The sequence below is a fragment of the Myxocyprinus asiaticus genome, chromosome 3 (assembly GCF_019703515.2).
Source record: "Myxocyprinus asiaticus isolate MX2 ecotype Aquarium Trade chromosome 3, UBuf_Myxa_2, whole genome shotgun sequence".
In the NCBI taxonomy this organism is placed as follows: domain Eukaryota; kingdom Metazoa; phylum Chordata; class Actinopteri; order Cypriniformes; family Catostomidae; genus Myxocyprinus; species Myxocyprinus asiaticus.
Window position 1 is genome coordinate 44,578,792 of NC_059346.1, and position 20,146 is coordinate 44,598,937.

At 35.7% G+C, this 20,146-nt stretch overlaps 1 protein-coding gene across 2 annotated transcripts in view; it reads left to right on the plus strand.

Moving 5' to 3' along the window:
* The window catches only part of LOC127430857 (SET-binding protein-like), a 91,681-nt gene extending 82,532 nt beyond the window's left edge, over window positions 1-9,149 (plus strand). For both annotated transcript variants that reach the window (XM_051680986.1, XM_051680994.1), the window contains exon 4: window positions 5,417-9,149. In XM_051680986.1, the coding sequence (XP_051536946.1) occupies window positions 5,417-5,940 (524 nt within the window). In that variant the 3' untranslated portion in view covers window positions 5,941-9,149. The remainder of the gene's footprint in view (window positions 1-5,416) is intronic.
* The last annotated feature ends 10,997 nt before the right edge of the window (window positions 9,150-20,146 follow it).

Consider the following 20,146-nt stretch of genomic DNA (forward strand, 5'->3'; position numbering starts at 1 on the left):
AGGTTTTATAAAAAATTTTTAGCAAGTTGAAAAACTAGAAATCATTTATTAAGTCTTTAATTTATCAAAAAATTTACATTCGCAGATCTTTACATTTATATTACATTACATTTATGCATTTGACAGACACTTTTAGTTTTATCCAAAGCAACAGTGCATTCAAGGTATACATTTTATCAGTGTGTGTGTTCACTAGGAATCAGACCCCTGACCTTGGTGTTCCTTGTACCATGCTCTACCTGTTGAGCAAAAGGAACACATTAAAACTTATAACTATTGATCTTGAGGAATTTTAGCTAATGCATTGACTCTCATAGGTAAATTTGACAAAGAATAAGGTGATGTAAAAGGCTGTATGTCTCCATGAGAAATATCCCCCCTTGACAGGCTTTAAATCATCATATAGCTGTGAGCACATATGGTATGGATTGAAATTCTGACAGGGCACTCCATGTACAGATTTTTCAGCTCTCTAAGCCCTCTTTAGGTAAGGCTGGCTTAAACTTTAAATGTAATGCCCCTCATTTGCTAGAACAGGAATTACACAAAGGATTTCTCTTTAATCAAGCTTACTGGTACAGTTTCACCTTTTTTACACTGCATACAAGTTTTGCTCCAACTTTTACTTCAGCAAGCAAGGAAACCCCTATCACAACCGTTACTGATATTAGTTGTGAATAAGGATTTTTAAGCAGGTCTACACACCTGCATAAAGGGATAGTTTACCCAAAAATGAAAATTCTGTCATCATTTACTCACCCTCATGTAACACAAGAGTTGATTTTAGGCAGTATGTTAGTCTCAGTCACCATTCACTTTCATGATATGTAAAAAAAGATGCATTGAAAGTGAATGGTGACTGAGACTAACATTCTGCCGAACATCTCCTTTTGTGTTTCACTGAAGTCAGTAGGGTTTGGAACAACATAAATTATGACAGAATTTACATTTTTGGGTGAACTATCCCTTTATCAAGGATTTCATGGAATAAACGTGTTATTTGCTTGCTGTAGAGAATATGCAGGGCCAAAAGTGTGATGTTACACTACTGGATTTCTTATATATATATATATATATATATATATATATATATATATATATATATATATATATATATATATATATATATATGTATAGTTTACCTTTGAACTGTGGAATTCGGTTGCCATGACAACAGGAAGTAGGCCTCCACTACCACGTAAAGTGGAGCTGTGGGGACAGCGAGTAGCCAAGTCCATAAATTGCTGCCTCTAATGAAAACATTGTGTGCAGGTTGCAGGTAGAGATTTCAGGGAATAAATGAGTTTTGACGCTCCCTTTGAAAATGAATGTCTCTGTCCAATGATTTGTTGGCACTTGGGAAGACTCTGCGAGTTTCCCAGTGATAAACTGAGGCCAGAGAGGGAAGGGCTCATGTTTAGTCAGGCACACGTATTACTTTATTGAAACCAAATGGGCTGAAGGAGCCCATGCACAGCTGGTTAGTGACCCATGCAAGTTTTTTTCCCTCTTTTGTTTTTTCTTGTATCCAAACCAGCCCTGGTGATTTGTAATCTTTTGCAACTGAATGATGATTACTGTTGTTGAGTTAGTGAGGGAAAGACTGATTGCTATTCGATTTAACATTGCACTTCAATTTATAATAAGAATATCATGCATATATGAGGATATAAAGGGATAGTTCACCCAAAAATTAAGATTCTGTAATTTGCTCACCTTTATGTTGTTTCAAACCTGTATGACTTTCTTCTGTGAAACACAAAAGGAGATGTTAGGCAGAATGACAGCCTCAGACACCATTTACTTTTATAGTATGGAAAAAGATGCAATGAAAGTAAAAGGTGACTGGGACTAAAATAGCATTGCTTAACATCTCCTTTTGTGTTCCACGAAAGAGAAAAAGTTATATTGGATTTAGGGCTGCAACTAATGATTGTTTTGATAATCGACTAATCTAATGATTATTTGACTGTTCGAGCGATTATTGCAACGATTAATCATTAACTCTTAACTGGCTATTCAGCTTGTACCTTGACTTAAAAGGTTGTAATAAATATGCTTACTAATAATAAAGAGGACAAAATCATCTTTTAAAAAATACCTCTAAATGACATTCATTGAATTAAAGAGGGAAAATTATATTTAATTCAGTAAAAAAATTCATATTGTAATCAAGTGTTTTGTCTTGTTTTCCTTTTAAAAATATCTAATAATCTTTAAAACAAAAAACATTTACATGAGAAACAACATATATTTAGACTTGCTTTCAGAGAATGTATCTTGAATATAAGTGAATTTTGTATATCAGTGTATTGTTTTTCACTTGTTAAAGTCAAAATATAGTTATATTCAAGATATATTTTCTGAAAGCAAATGTAAATCTATTATATGTTGCTTCAGGTAAATGTATCTTGTTTTAAGGATTTTTAGATATTTTTAAACATTTAACAAGCCAAAACAACAAAAAATCAAAAAAGTATTTAGTTGATAATGGGCAGTGTAGATAATGGGCGAAGACCACCCTCTCACCTTTTTGTTCACATCGATCCATCTTTAACTCTCAAAAAACAAACTCTCTCTTCTTAATAAGATACACACCGCAACACACATGTATTATGATTCACTTCATAATGAGTGAGCCATCATGTTATAGTCTAACTGGAGCAAGCGTGGGTGAGGGATAATCTAATTATTCGTGAGTCGAATAATCGTTTCAGCCCTAGGGGTTGGAACAATATTAGGGTGTGTTAATAATGAATTTGATTTTTTGTGTGAACTATTCCTTAAAGGAATGATATATTGCACTCAATCATGGAGCATATTTGCCCAGGTGCACTCTCTGCAAACTCATAAGAGAAACTTGGAAATGCATATAATGCCCCAGATCCCTATCCAGCTCTAAACATCTTCCACGAATTACAGCTCTTGTTTGTTTTCATGGAAACCTACCAGATGGAGTGGTAATCAACAAGAAAAGAGAGAAAAAGAGACCACTCCAGAGATATGAAGAGAGTGCAGGAGAGATCTTAGATGTGCAACATACATTTTAGGCAGCTTTAGGCTGTATGAACTCATTTCAAATGCGGCTGCCAGAAACCCAGCATATCCTCTTGTCTGGGCTTCCTTCCAAAGCTCCAATGCGAAGTGTAGAGGCAGTAAATTAATCACAAATGTATCTGAGGCCCCATAGTTCATTACTCACATTTACAGACACATCTATTCACTGTGGATGTGAACACTGACTATATTCACTGATGGACTGATAAGTGGGAGGCTTCTCTGTTCCCTAATTATGTTCCCCATTATGTGCATGCATGCAGTTATCCACATGTCAAGTGTTAAGTGAGTTGTTACTTCAGACTTCTCCCCTCTCGTGGGGCATTTTCTAAGTGTAAGTTTATTAACAGTTCACTCTGTTAGACTGACAGGCGATTATGATAAACTGCTTGAGCTCATCAAATCTGGATGTATTGATTGCTATCAACCTTAGTATAATATGAATATTTACACATGTGCTGATACAAATTAGAGTGTTGACACATTGAATTGCCATGTCATTAACCATCTCTCTCAGTCTGGCTGGATACATCAAGACTCACTCAGCGGTCCTGAGTTTATTTTAGAAATATTAGTGCTTCGACTAGCCAGATGAAATGACTGGCCAAATGCTTATTGTACTGCACATTTTTCATAATCAGTGTCTCATTGACCATGTGCACAATGCAGCTAAATACGTTTGTCACTCTTATTTGAGTGTATAATCCAGTTCTGTTTACACCTTGTCTTAAGATATGTTTTTGGCGATCCGATCACAGGTGGCCAGACGAGAGACATCACTGTTACACCTGGTCGTAATATCTGTCACTTTTCACAGCTTGTATGCAGATTTCGAGGGGCAGGTCTCATTTCATGATGACGATAAAGCGCAAAAAAGTACAAGAAAAATGCATGAAAATTGTTGCACCGTTTCTCCCAATCATATTTGATTTAATATAATGTGATGTTTCAAGCAGGATTCTCATTTATTTTAGCGAAGTCTTTTTGTTACTTTTTTAATACAGCGATTGACAGGTAAGTACGCATTGTTTTGCTGCTATTTGAATGGATGAGTGTTTATACTACGAGTCCAATGTGGTCACGTGCATTTTGTACCACCCTCAAATGTGGTTGAAGTGCACAAATCTCAAAACGTTTTGCCATTGCCCAAAACACAACTTGATACCAGGTGTAAACAGGGCCACAGAGTTTGGGTATTTACGGGAGTGACAATCGCGTTCTACAACCAAAGTAACAGCTAGTTGTTAATGATCCTTCTCTAAGTGTAGAGCAACTAAATCACATGGAAAGTGGTAGGTGTCTTTACTCGTTCGCAAATTTTGATGTAAGTCTGTCTCTCGCCACTGTAGTTTTTCCAATCAGTTTTGTAGTCTAGTAGTAACCCATTCAACCCAGTCCAGAGAGGGCGCCCTGTTTAAAAGCAGCCACTTAAAGCATAAACAAAGCACGAAGTCCCCGTCGACTGAGTTCACTAAAAATTACCAGACCACAATATTTTTATGATTGCTTATATTAGGTTAAAGCTGATGTGTCATTTTTCAGTGTAAACATTATTTATCGTATCCCAGCTTAAAGGGATTGTTCACCCAAAAATGAAAATTCTCTCATCATTTGCTCACCCTCATGCCATCCCATGCCATGATGAGAACGGTAAGGATCGTCACCTGTCAATGATTGTCTCTAACAGCTGTTTGTCATTGCAGTGAGAGTTGGAGACGGATTTAAGAGTGAGCCAGATGCCAGTGAGCAGAGACAGAGTTGCACACCCAGAGACTGTGTTGTTAAAGTTTGATAAAAAGCGAGTTTAAGTGCAATGACAAACAGATGTTAGAGACAATCATTGACAGGTGGTGATCCTTACCGTTCTCATCTCCTGATCTCGCTCTCCATTCACAAGCCAGCGCTCAACCACACCCCCACCACCACAGAGACATAAAAAAAAAGAAATTGAAATATATAATTCTTTTTTTCACGTTGCGGTAATGACGATGAGACCATCTTTTTTATGTGTTGCAATAATAAGCATTGGGGGTCAAATGTGTACAAGTGTCATGAAAATAATATTACAATGTAAAGAATTGGAATGGCCGTAAAAGTAGCCTTCATTTTCTTGATGCAAAATATAATTTCTCTTAGTTTCTTTTGATTTTGGAGTCAAATAGGACCAGGGCATTTTAATGACAGGTTATTTGTGAGAATCACCCTGCTATGGTTATCGGTATGTCAGTCATTGAAATTGAGGGACTCCTGTATTTCATTAAGTGAACAATAATTCGGGATAATTCATTTGCGCATTTGAATGTGGCTGCCACTTCCGGTACCTCTCGTTCTCATTGTTTCTTTATTCTTTCTTCTCCAGAGTCCAGTTCCTTCAAGAGAAGGCGCAAGCATAATGAGGTGGAGGAGATCCAGTGTGACATGCAGGCCTTCTCCAAGATCATCACAACAAAGAAGAACCTGGATCACGTCAACAAGATTCTGAAAGTCAAGAGGCTTCAGAGGCAAGCCAAGACAGGGAATAATATAGTGAAAAGACGCAGGGGGAGGCCGAGGAAGCAGCCAATTTCTCTCGAGGAGGGATTGCCGGGGCAGATGCCAGTTCTAGAAAAGTGTGTGGACCTTCCTGGGAAGAGGAATCTTCACACCGGTCTGGTGCCTGCTCAGCTTGAGTTCTCCAATCACGATTCCATTACTGACGCCATTGAGTCAGTGGTTAACATGGCCAGATCCCAACCCAGCCCACAGTCCACGCAGGGAGGCACGCAGTGGCACAAAGTTCAGCCAGAGCTTCAAATAGAGCGTCCTAATCGCAAAGGCAGAGGGAATAGGAGTGTAGATGCTAATCTTGCCTCTCATTTTAGAGGTTCTAACAGTGCACTGTGAGTTAGCCTTTTGCTTGGGTCTCTGTATCGTTTTTTTTTTTTTTTTTTTCGCTTTGTTTTGAGTCTACTGACACATTTTAATGGGCATTTGCTGAGCATTTGGATCACGGTTGTGGTCTAAAGAGCTCCACTTTCAGTTTCAGAATTTTTTGTCTCAAGGAGAAAATCATGAAGATATTGAAACTATGGCTTTAGCCATAATCTACCAGCACATGTAAATGAACTTGTATAAAAGAAACAGTGTACTTTTTTCTTAGTTGTTTTTGTTTCACTCAAGCACAAAGTATAGATCTTCTGGCAAAGGTTGATTTCAAACAACAGGTCACCGGTAACTTGCTAACTTGCATACACACACTTACATACATTTGCCTGTGCTCAGGTGTGTTCCAGGCATGAACTAATGGCAATACTTTTGAATGAAACCCTTTTCAGTGGCATTTTGATGGCTATAGTTTGACTGTACATAGTTACATATTCTACAAACATTTTCAAGTATTTTAGATCTACCTATACTGTCAGCATATCAAATCAAAAACTGTATAATGTTTGAAATAATGTTTCCTGTTTTCTTTTTTTAACCAAATAGAAGTAGATGTGACATTAGGAAGCTTATGTTCAAATGGAGAAACATACATACTAATGTAATCTCAACAAAGTGGAATCACTGTAGATTGAAGGGTTGGTGAAGACAAACGACAGCGAAATAAATCAAAGTAACCTGTAGACACTACTTCACAGCATGCTAGAAGAAAAATGCTACGGTTGCATTTAAAAACAACAAAGCGCTTATTTCTTTTGTAGAACAACTTTAGGTGGGCGAAGTATTACACAGTGTCACAGTGTTGGTTTTCTCGCTTTATGCAATAGTGAGCATCTGGACAATATTTTCATTATCTGACTGGAAAACAAGTTCTTGCTTGGTTGCTCAACTGAGCAACTGAGTTGCCTTCTCCAGAGTCTATTTGAGAATGTGCCTGCTCTTGTTAACTAAACAATAATAGTATGTCTATATACCTGTCAGTATTAGATATCCACATGACCAAAGTTTCAGTGTAGTCAGTGTATCATAGTATAGATGCGTTTCAGTTTAGCTGCTTGTATATATTACTATGAATGGATACTAAGTGTGGTGGTGTGGTTATTTGTTGATGTCTCTGTTGCTTGGATTGTAAAAAATAGGAACCAGAATGTACACCGAAGTCTATTTAGGTGTCAAACACAGGACATCGCAAACTAATCAAAAATGTGTCCTGCGCTATTTTAGAATAGGTTCTAATTTGAATAGCTTTCCATTTGTGATTAATTTCTAGTTTTTTTTTTTTTTGTTTGTTTGTTTGTTTCTTCATATATGTGCCTTATGTTTGTCTATGAATCCATAACATGTTCAGGTACAAGGGACATTTCAGATATCAGTCAAGAATGTGCATAAACAATAATCTTTTTTTCTCTCCTGGTTTTAATGTGTTAGATGTTATCGTTTCAATACACTTAGACCTTGCAGGTCAGTTGTCTTGCTGTAAAAGGCTTTATTCTGACTATAAATACATTTACTATATATTTACCAAACTTTGTAATAGTTCAGTAAACAGATAGCATCTATGGTACACATCTAAATGTACACAAAATAACTCTATAACCAAACTCACCATGATTTTTGACATTAATACATGCTTATTTACTATGCACCAGGTTAATGCTGTGAATCAACTGAGGCTTTTTTGCATCTACTCTTTTGTAAGCTTTCCGTTTTCTTTGAACCAGTTTAAACGATGAAGTGGTCTTAATGAAATCTGAATAGTTGTACTGATCAGTAGATTGTCAGTTGTGCTGAAACTGACTATCATTTTTTTTTTTTTGCAATTCTAATCATTGTCTAGGGGAGAGAAAGAAAATACCATCTAAGCAGTGCGGCCTTAATCGAATGTTAAATTGTCCCCGTAAATAGTCTACCCTATCTAGTTTGCTGTATAGCTGCATAAGTCATGCCTAAGAAGTAAGAAACATGTCAATATGTTTAACTCACAGTTGTCCAAAGCAGGACACATATGGGCTTAAAATGCCATTTGGTGTTATGAAGCATTATGTCCTTGTGATAACTTAAAGTGCATTTAAGCTAAAAGAAATAATATATGCTGGCAGCTATTTGTCTCAGCCAGTTGTACTGGTCTGGAAGGACATTTTTGTAGTATGTGCCCAATTGGACCGGTTCTGCTAACCACCTGGAAGCATTGCCAAAATTGTTGACCTATAGTAGTGCTTTAAGCACCGAAAGACATCAAAATGTACACCGTAGCAGTTTTCGGAAAAATGATATTGTCAAGAAGTGGCTTTGGTATCAAGGCCTGGCAGCTCAAATTTGCTTGTCTTCTATGGTTTCAAAATGCCAGATATATTTTCTCCACCAGCTGAAAAGTGGTGCCTTGTGAAGTTAAGGTGTAAATTTTTTATTTTATTTTTTTGCTGTTAAACAACATTAGCATCTCTATTACATGCTGTTTGTGTCGAGTAAATATTAACAGTCACCAAGACCATATTATCTGCTCAAATGTCGTCACCAGTATCATATTTTAATTTGTATTGTTATTAATGAAGTTATAACACAAATGAAGTGTTGATCAAAAAGTAATATTCCTGACAAGGACACAACAAAAGCTCTTATCTTATCTCTTATCAAATTTGTAATTCATACATATGGTGTTATGACCATTTTCTGTGTCTGCATGCCCTCTTTGATTGTATGCCTACAAATTTTTAAGTATTACATTTCAATTCGGATAAGATCTTATACATTGTTTGATATGTTTTTTGTTTTTTGTAATAAATCATTTTGTACACTGTATGGATATTAAAAACAGCAAATAATGGACAAATATAAAAAAAGAATAAATACTGATATACACAAACATATACATTGTACATAGAATGTATGTATACACATTCATGTTTTATGTAACTGTGAGTACAGACATGTTTATAAATACAAGTACTACGCTGTACATATGTACATACATATACGCTTGCATGTGTTTGGTCATGTTTGCCGTTCATGATCTTGTAGTTTTATTTTTTTATTTCTCCCTTTTCTTACTGTAAAGCTCAGTTTTGTGCATCCATCTCTGGTGAACAGTATTGAGCAATTAAAAAACAGTTGATCTTGTTCATGTCATTCGTTGTGCAAAAAAATAAATAAATGAAATTATCGAGAGCTCACTTCTGTTTATCGTTTCTTTGCATTTTTGCATACTTGTTGACTCAGTATGCTAGTCACACTGAGCAAAACAATAGTTTTATTCAGTATTTTGGCCACTATATAACTACTATACTTTGTTATTATACCCTACAGTATGTAATCTTATTAAACTATTTGTAATTATTCTATATATAAAATACAATATTAAATATACAGTTCTTTTCTGCATTAATTTGTCATAAAATGTGATCTCATCTTCATCAGTCACAAGTATAGACAAACAACGTGCTTAAGCTAACAACACTCAAACAATTATAATCTTTCATGACTTTATTGAACACATCCCATTAAACATTCACAGGCTGTGGGAAAAGTATGTGAACCCCTAGGCTAATGATGACAACAAAAGCTAATTAGAGTCAGGAGTTGGCAAACCTGGCATCCAATTAATGAAATGAGATTGGAGGTGTGGGTTAGAGCTACTTTGACTTATAAAAAGCACTCAAACATTTTGAGTTTGTTATTCACAAGAAGCATCTGCTGCCGTGAACCATGCCTCGCAAAAAAAAAAAAAAAAAAAAAAAATATATATATATATATATATATATATATATATATATATATATATATATATATATATATTTAGAAGATCTATGATCAAGAATTGTTGCTTTGCATAAAGCTATAAAGGTTTATAAAGCTGTCTCTAAGAGCTTGGATATTTACCTGTCCAAAAATGTAGACGATTTAGTTGGTTGTTTATCAATACTTGTGACTTGAAGATGAAGATGAAATCACATTTTATGACCAATTAATGCAGAAAACCAGCTAATTCCAAAGGGTTCAAACACTTTTCATGCCACTGTACAGCATTGTTATTATACTAAAAGCAAATACAATGTTAGTATGTTATTATAGCATGTATTCTAGTTATTGTACTATATACTGTACAGTATCATGTTATTAGACTATATGTAATACAGACTATATATGTTATATATTCTATAAATATACTATTTTATAATAGTATATGTTTTTAGACTAAATTTAAATAGTGTATGCTAGTGTCTACGCTGGAGTGCAAACAGTATCCACCACTGTGTGGATACACGCTGTGTAAATAGCCTCTGCCATATTTTTACAACATGTAAATGCATTGATTACAGGAAAAGTACTTTTGCTAAGTACCATAATGGACATGAATTTATGTTTATAGTTCATATGTCATAGTGTACACCTGCAAGTTTACATTCAAATTATGACCAATAACCACTTCTTTAAAACTAGAATAAAAGTACATTTGCACAGATATTGTTATATATTTCTGTTTAACAGCGAGCAACTGTATTCTGTCTCTGTAATTGGTGTCCATGTGCAGTTTAGTAGAGGGAATCCCTGCTCATCAAGTTCCACACCTCATGCAGTCCCACTCTCTGCATTACTACAACACTGCATAGTAGAGATAAACGGATTGGCCTGAATCCCAGCCATTGGTTGGTGAAGGCAAAGTGAAAATCATCTAACCATAGGCCTGTGCCTCTGTAAAATTCCTGTTGCCATGGCAGCTGGGTGAACTGCCCAAATATTCCGGTGCTCCACTTGGCTTGAACGATAAGTCAGTCTAGTGAATGTGCACATCTACGACACCGCAATGTCTAGTCAATACTATGCAATGTGTAGAAAATGTGTGACAGTAATTTCTGTTGAAAAGTCATAATTGTGCATTGAAATAGAAAACAGATGACAGAGGTCTAGCTATTAGAGATAATGGGGTGCAGATAATAATGAGGGTTGTCTGTGTGAATCATGCTGGCATGACTCATCTGTAGCACTATTGCTATGCGTCACACAGCGTGGCCATGTTGGAGCTAATTGCATGATTTAAGATTTGACATACCTATAAAAAGATAAATAAACAAGTGAATGCCATCAGCTTGTTTTTCTCCTAACTGTACTTGATGTGTAGGATACACTAACTTGTCGACATTCTGACATTGACTGTGGTTTGATATGGCGGTTAGCCTAAAATTAATGCTATTAAAGGAAAAGTTCACTCAAACATGAAAATTCTGGCATTATTTACTCACCCTTGTGGTACACAACAGGATATGTTAGGCAGTATGTTTACTTCAGTCACCATTCTCTTTCATTGCAACTGTTTTCCTAAATGATTTTGCCTTTTTGTTATCATAACTTAAAATGTAGAGTTAGAAAAACTGCCCTGCATTGATCTTGTTGAGATAACTCAATTATTCAAGTTTTTGTTGGCTGAACTTTTGAAAAGTTATTGAAAACTATTGAGCTGAAAAGTCAAGAGAACTATGCACATCACGCAAACGTATTCGGATTCCCAGCATGCACGACAGCATGAATAAATTATGGAAATTGCAGTGTTACTGTCTTTTCATTTTTTTACTCATTGCAACTTTTATTTATGCTGTTGGTTGTTGTGTTCACTTTTAGTTATTTTTTTATTTTCTGTATCAGTAATTCAAAGCTCATCTTTTTAGTCAATGTGTTTGATGATTGTCACCATCATTGTAATTTGTATGTAAAGTGATGAGGCCCATGCGTGTCTCCTTGATAAACTTAAATTTGAATATAATTTAGGGATCAGATGTTCTCTGGAAATTAATTGGCTATCAATAATCAGATGGCAGTTTATGTTACCTCTGACAACTTTTATATTAAATGTTAATATAATAACTTCTATATTCAGTTTGAGTTGAATTACAATGAAATTGATTGAACTAAGAAAGTCAAGTGTACTTAAAAAGACAAAGTTCATTTAACAACTGATTTAAGTCAAATTTATGTTCTGTTTTTTTTTTTTTTTTTTACAGTGTACAATGAAAGTGAATGGTGACTGAGGCTCACATTTTGACTAACATTACCTTTTGTGTTCCAAAACGTTTTGTTTTGTGTACAACATGAGGTGGAGGGATTAAATGATGACAGAATTACATGTCAAGTATTTAAAAAAAGGGTGTATTTGGTCACGCTCACGCATAACAAAACAAGGTGTAAACCTTGTGTAAATTGTCAGCTTTACACTAAGCTAAAATGCTATTTCTAGCCATATTACATGCACATGTTACCAGGCACAATCATATTTTTTTTATCAAGAAAATTCACTTTGGATCATAATTTATTTTTTCTAATAAGACCTTTGATATTAGGGCAAAAATCATATTCTTGATAATAATTTTTGTATTGTTTTCCTGTAAAAATATCTAAAAATCCTTAAAACAAGATCAATTTGATTTATTTTGTTTTAGAAACAACACTGCATAAGATAGTTAGGTTTTTCAGAGAATGTATTTTTATCATGTGTATTTTGTCTAACTGTACTGGCAGAGTTTTTATAGTCAAAACAAGTGAAAAAATCTACCAGTGCTGAAGAAGTAATCCAAAGTATTTAGAATATGTTACTGACCTTGAGTAATCTAATGAAATACGTTACAAATTACATTTTACAGCATGTATTCTGTAATCTGTAGTGGAATACATTTCAAAAGTAACACTCCCAACCCTGTGTATGTATGTATATATATATATATATATATATATATATATATATATATATATATATATATATATATATATATATACATAGAAATAATAATAATAGATATTTACTTATCTATGTTATGACTCCCCTGCTCTTAGTTTAGCCAGTACTAAAGAAAACATGTCCACCCCAAATCTTCCCAAATTTTCAGCTTCCTGCGGGGAAAGATGCGTTTCTTGAAGAAACACTATATCATATTTCTACATTTAAGAAGAGAAATAACTTTCCTTCTTTTTATGGGGTGCCCCAACCCATCCACATTCCACGTGGAGAGAGACATTCTGCTCATATTAACATTTGACATTTTGACATATTAGAAAAAATAGATTGTGTGTCAAAAACAAGATTATAAAGACCACATTCCAACATTAGTACAACAATCAACCCCAGAACTTTCCCCAATCAAACAGAAAAAAGAAAAATGTGCGCATTAACCCCGCGCATGACAGCGCCAACTGGCATCCATGTACAAATTTTTACACAACAGAAGATAATCTAAAAAACAAACTCCAGCCCATAAGCGGAATAAACAAAACAAAAACATGTAGATTCATCCACTTAATTGTCTCAAATGTCTGTTCCTCCACAAAACAAGCTCCAGCCGCTAGCGGAACCAGCACAAAAAAACAAACACAAAAAATAAATGGGCCGTTAAGTTCTTCAGGCAATCAAACTCACTCCAATGTCCTGCAAGAAATATTCAACAAAACCAACTCCAGCCAACAGGAGGCTTAAGCACCCAAAACAAGCAGATTCATCCACAAGCTGTCCTGAAGAAATTATTCTACACAAAACAAACTCCACTAGGCGGCAACATGAAAATCACCAAATGGCTTACTCACTCCAATGTTTTTATGAAGGACAGTGCTTGCTGTGGGCATGTAAATTCTCTACATCCATCCTAAGTATCTATTCTCTGTTTAGCTGGGAACATCAGAGCATAAGCGATCTTCTGTTGATGTAAGTGTTTCTTGCATCTAGATCATGTTTCTCTCTTGTCGAATTCGCAAAGTCTGGGAACAAGAAAATGCTGTGATTCTTCCAAGAAAGCTTTCCTTTACTCCTCACCTCGCGTAACACAAGATCTTGATCTCAGAAATTTGGCCAGAATTGATCGGGGCCTGTCTTCCTCAGCCGATCTCTGAGCTCGCTCGATTTCCAGCTTATGGCCTGTTATGTCAAGCAAACTCGGAAAGAGCCCGTCTAGGAATTTCCCCATATCTCTGCCTTCCTCATGCTCAGGAATTCCAACAATTCAGACGTTGTTTCGCCGATTGCAATTCTCCAAATCCTCCAGTTTTTCCCAAATGCGATGCAAGTCTGTCTTGGTCGCTAGCGGATTAGCAGCTAATTCCCTCTCCGATGACTCCAGATAATCGATCAATATTTTGATGTCCGACATTCTTGTAACCAACTCAGAGAATTTGAGTTGTTCCATTGAAGTGATCAATTGACGTATTACAGCCAGATCCTCCAAGTCTGCAACAACCTTTGTCAGCATTGCCGACACATTCATCAATTCACCGTCCGAATTGAATCCGGGGCTTTCGGCCTGCCGCTGTGGGGAATTAGCTTAAGCACGTAAGTGTCTTTTAATGTCTCCAGAGCCCGAGGATTTTGAATTTTTTGACATATTGTCTTCCTAGAACAGTTAAGAATCAGGGTGTATCGAATCTCACCAGTTTATGACAAAAATAGTATTAAAACTAGCAAAGTGTGCAGAGCTTGCCGTTCACATGTCCGCTCCTCGCATGGTGCCATGTGACTCTTGAACTCATTGTTTAAGACCTGTAGCCTATCATATTTTGGGATGACAGCCAAAATCTTTACAGGTGCAAATGTATCCAGGTAATGATGCTTGGATGTAACGTTACCTACAGTACCTGCTACAACACAGCTCAAGTATTCAAAATGTATTCAAACAATGGCTGTTGTCAAATATATATCATTTAAATAGTATAATTCACGAGTAACAGTTAAATACAGTTTGAAGCCTCACTGCATCAAACTGATTGAAAATAAAGAAGAAATATTCTACACTAAATAATTTTCTTTCCAGCTGTCTGCAATTAACTCAGTTTGAATGTAGACACCCCTCCCTCTTTACTCCCATCTACTATTATTCCTCAAAGCACCACTTACTATTTGGGTTATGCTTGACAATATGCATATATGTAGCAGGACGCAAAGGATGCTATTCTGTATGATTGGCAACTGGCAGGGTAGCAGCTGCAGTTGCTACGGTGACAGCCTGACTTGCAGCAATTTGGTTAGCGAATGAAGCTGTTAGTGTTTTCAGGACTACGTGATGTGGGTTTCAAAACATGCACACTCCAGAATCTGTCAACTCCCACCTTCACTAAGAATATTTGATTTACATGTCAGAACACAGTTAGAATATGATATGCCCTCTCTTCCCCTGGGGAAATCCTTATTTATAAATCCTTATAAAAAAATTCTACAAAGACTGATTCTTATGACAGATACTGTGTAAAGAAGAATGAAGGTTCATGAGAGAAACAAGGTTATAGAGTTTGAACTTGCAGTGTTAATGGACATCAGATTGTAGAGCAGGGGTTCCAAACTGGTCCATGTGCAGTATTTGGCCTACAACATAGTTTCATATGGCCCCTGCAAGATTTACTGTAATAGTTTATCCTTATATCTGGGCTGTAAATAAATGTTTTCACTTTCTTCATTTTAGTTTGGGCTGTAATGTTAATTCTGTAGTTTAATAATCCTGTTTACACATACACTGGTGGCCAAAAGTTTGGAATAATGTACAGATTTAGCTGTTTCGGAAAGAAAAGTATAATCAAAACATTACTGATGTAAAAAAACAGCACCATCACTATTTGAAAAAAGTCATTTTTGATCAAATCTAGACAGGCCCCATTTCCAGCGGCCATCACTCCAACACCTTATCCTTGAGTAATCATGATAAATTGCTAATTTGGTACTAGAAAATCACTTGCCATTATATCAAACACAGTTGAAAGCTATTTGGTTCATTAAATGAAGCTTAACATTGTCTTTGTGTTTGTTTTTGAGTTGCCACAGTATGCAATAGACTGGCATGTCTTAAGGTCAATATTAGGTCAAAAATGGCAAAAAAAGAAACAGCTTTCTCTAGAAACTCGACAGTCAATCATTGTTTTGAGGAATGAAGGCTATACAATGCTTGAAATTGCCAAAAAACTGAAGATTTCATACAAAGGTGTACACTACAGTCTTCAAAGACAAAGGACAACTGGCTCTAACAAGGACAGAAAGAGATGTGGAAGGCCCAGATGTACAACTAAACAAGAGGATAAGTACATCAGAGTTTCTAGTTTGAGAAATAGACACCTCACATGTCCTCAGCTGACAGCTTCATTGAATTCTACCCGCTCAACACCAGTTTCATGTACAACAGTAAAGAGAAGACTCAGGGGTGCAGGCCTTATGGGAAGAATTGCAAAGAAAAAGCCACTTTTGAAACAGAAAAATAAAAAGAAAAGGTTAGAGTGGGCAAAGAAACAGACACTGGACAACAGATAATTGGAAAAGAGTGTTATGGATCTTAACCCCATTGAGCTTTTGTGGGATCAGCTAGACTGTAAGGTGCGTGAGAAGTGCCCGACAAGTCAGCCACATCTATGGCAAGTGCTACAGGAAGTGTGGGGTGAAATGTCACCTGAGTATCTGGACAAACTGACAGCTATAATGTCAAGGATCTGCAAAGCTGTCATTGCTGCACATGGAGGATTTTTTTGATGAGAACTCTTTGAAGTAGTTTAAGAAGTTCTGAACATGGAGCCTGGGTAGCTCAGCGAGTATTGGTGCTGAATACCACCCCTGGAGTCACGAGTTCGAATCCTGGGTGTACTAAGTAACCAAATTGGCCCGGTTGTTAGGGAGGGTAACCTCCTCGAGCTTGTGATTAAGTGGTTCTCACTCTCAATGGGGCGCATGGTAAGTTGTGCGTGGATCGTGGAGAGTAGCATGAGTCTCCACATGCTGTGAGTCTCTGCGGTGTCATGCACAGCAAGTCACGTGATAAGATGCACGGATTGATGTGGAGGCAACTGAGACTTGTCCTCCGCCACCCGGATTGAGGTGAGTAACTGCGCCACCATGAGGACCTAGTAAGTAGTGGGAATTGGGCAGAAAAGGGGCTAAAAATAAATAAATAAATAAAAGTCTGATTTTTTTTAAAAATTGTAATAGTAATTTTTCACGTTATTAATGTCCTGACTATACATTGTGGTCAGTTGAATGCCACTTTGGTGAATAAAAGTTCAAATTTCTTTCCATAAGAGCAAAATCTGTACATTATTCCAAACCTTTGGCCGCCAGTGTACGTGAATGCACTATTGTTGCCTACTTGATGACTAAGTTGGCACTAACTGTATAACTGTGCTGATAACAGTATGTACTGTAGTTAAAATGTTCAGCTGGCCCTCTGATCACACACACACACACACACACACACACACACACACACACACACAAATGTGGACAGGGATTCTACGTATTTGAAATGAGTTTTCTTAGCTTAAAATTTCGATGTAATCTCAACACTAACTCTTTGTGTAGAAAGAACCTAGTTGAATTGGGTAAAACCAGCTAAATTAGACTTGTCAATTTAACTCAAATAAATCTCTTTTATTTACTAACTAGTGAAACTGAATGTTAGCATTTAGCATGCTGGTTAAAAGCACTACAGAGTGTAGTTTAGTGACTATGTTATGGTTAGCACAGCTTTTGCTCAATGAAGCAAGCTATTAAATTAATGTGTGACATCTACCTGTCCTCATTATTAGCTCAAGCTCCACTCTTCACCATAATGGTAACCCCCAAAACTCTGACATAACAGAAACTCTTCTAGATCTCAACATAACAAAACATTTAACATTAACAAGTATGCCCCTTTATATTCATCTTGCACAAAAACACATGAAATAACACTTAATTTGAATATTTACAGTACTCTGCCAATAAAGTCCCATGCAAAGCATGCTAGGAAATGGATATCTGCTGCCCAGTTTCATCAATGCTTCATTAACACCACAAAAAGTATTCATGTAGTCCCAACTCAAATGGATTAAGTAAACTTCCACTTTAACAATTTAAATGGATAGAATGCAATGAAATCAAGTTGTGACAAAATGTTATAGAATTGCGTTGCTTTAGTTCATTTTAATTAGTTAAACTGAACAAGCAGAAAAAATCGTTTATTTTAGTGCACTTGGCCAAGAACAGGTATGCAAAATATAATTCTATAATTTGTTTCTTTTGATTTTGGAGTAAAATAGGACCAGGTTTCGTGAAAATCACTGAATGATAGAATAATAGGGAAGAACTAAATGTAGGGAAAACTTAACAACTAGAACTGCTTTAATAATCATTATAATATTTTAATGACAAGATTTCCAGCTGATTAACCTTATTTTAAGATGCATGATTAATGACCACTGAAGCTGTTTATTTTTATTTGGAATATGTTTGCAGTCATGCTTGACTGTTTTGATGTGGATGCTCTGTGCATCCCTCATCACTTTTGCACTCCACTTAAATAAGGGAAATATTTCTAAGGGAATCATCTATCATACTTTCACTCCTTTTCCTTGTACTATTTTTCCTGCAAGACATAATGACTTAAACTTGAGATTTACTTTCTTGTAACCTTTTTGTTCCTTTTTTTGTTGCTTCATGGTGACTCCAAGACTTTGATTGCTCTTCCAGTGAGCTACTTACAGGAACGCTCTCCCAGTAGAGCACTCAGGTTTCTGTTTAGTAAAAAGGCGCTTTTATTCCTAATAATTTGTGAGGCTAACTCACGGCTTGGAGTAGGCACACAAGTCTCCTTCTCCTGGTCTCTTTCCAAACATACAGTAAGGATCTGAAAGGTTAGGTCCTCAGACGCTGAGGTGAGACATTTTTCCTACGGCACAGCTCTTAAAACATTATAACTACACTGTTATGGTAGTGTCACATGTCTGTTTTGTTTTGGAAACACTTCACTCTCTCAGCTTTTCATACATTTGCAGGGAACTTAGGACTTTTTATTTAGGATCACTATGAAGTGGTCACTCAATATGTAAGGGATAATAACTGGCTGACTAAACATTATTGTACTTATTATTACATGACTGCTTACCAAATAAATGAATACATGCAAATATGGTTTTGAGAAATTATTTTTTATTTTAGGTTAGTTTACTGCAACAATATCACAATACAATTTTATATTATAATTAATCTGCAATCCAAATGACTAGTTCTATGGACTAGTTAGTCAGGGTTGGGGTGTAATGGAATACATGTAACTGGATTACGTATTTTAAATACAAAAGTTACCATTTAAATTGTTGGTAATTGAATGCAGTTACATTAAAAAAGTATTTTGATTACTGTAGAGATTACTTTGCATTTTATTGTCATTTGTTCCATTTAATATTTAGTCTATTCAGTTGGAAAAAATGTATCCATATAAATGATGCTGTAATGTTTAATGTGTATGTTCATGTTTTTCATGTCTTTTATTTTGAAAAGTTTAGTTCCTGTTTCATGTCATGTGTTCCCTAGTCATGTGATGTCCTGTTTTCCCACCATGTTCATGTGTCTAGTTTTCATTGATTATCTTGTTTAGAGTTCTGTTTGTTCATTGGTTTATGTTCTCCCATGTCCAAGTATTTAAGCCCTCATGTTTTCCATTGTTGTTTGTCAGGTATTGTGATTGGTAATGTTAATGTCAAGCCAAGTTTATGTCAAGTTTAGTCAAATTCATGTTTTGTTTCTTTCATGTTTATTGTTAGGGTTTTCTGGATTACACATTTAATAATACATTTGCACTTGGGTTCTTCATTTCATCGTCATTGTCAGCAGCAACATCGTTACAGATGCGACCCAAGAAGCTTTAGAATAGCGGTGAAACACTTTATTACGATGTGTCACATTCATACGAGCAGACAGAGAAGTAAGTTTGGAGCAACAGAAATCAAAATAAACCTTGTGTAAATTGTCATGTGAACATTTAGCGTTATGCTAGATAAAATGCAATTTCTATCCATTTTACATGCGTTACCAGACAAGATCAGTTTTTTTTATCAAGAAAATCCACATTAGATCATATTTTTTTCTTTAGTAAGACCTATGATATTATTCCTGATGAGATTTTTTTCTGTAATATATATATATATATATATATATATATATATATATATATATATATATATATATAAATCCTTAAAACAAGATCAATTTGTTTTATCTTGTTTTAAAAGCAACACTGAATAAGATATTTAGGCTTGTTTCAGACAATGTATTTTTAACGTGTATTTTGTCTAACTGTACTGGCAGAGTTTTTATTGTCAAAACAAGTGAAAAAATCTACCAGTGCTGAAGAAGTAATCCAAACTATTTAGAATACGTTACTGACCTTGAGTAATCTAAAGGAATATG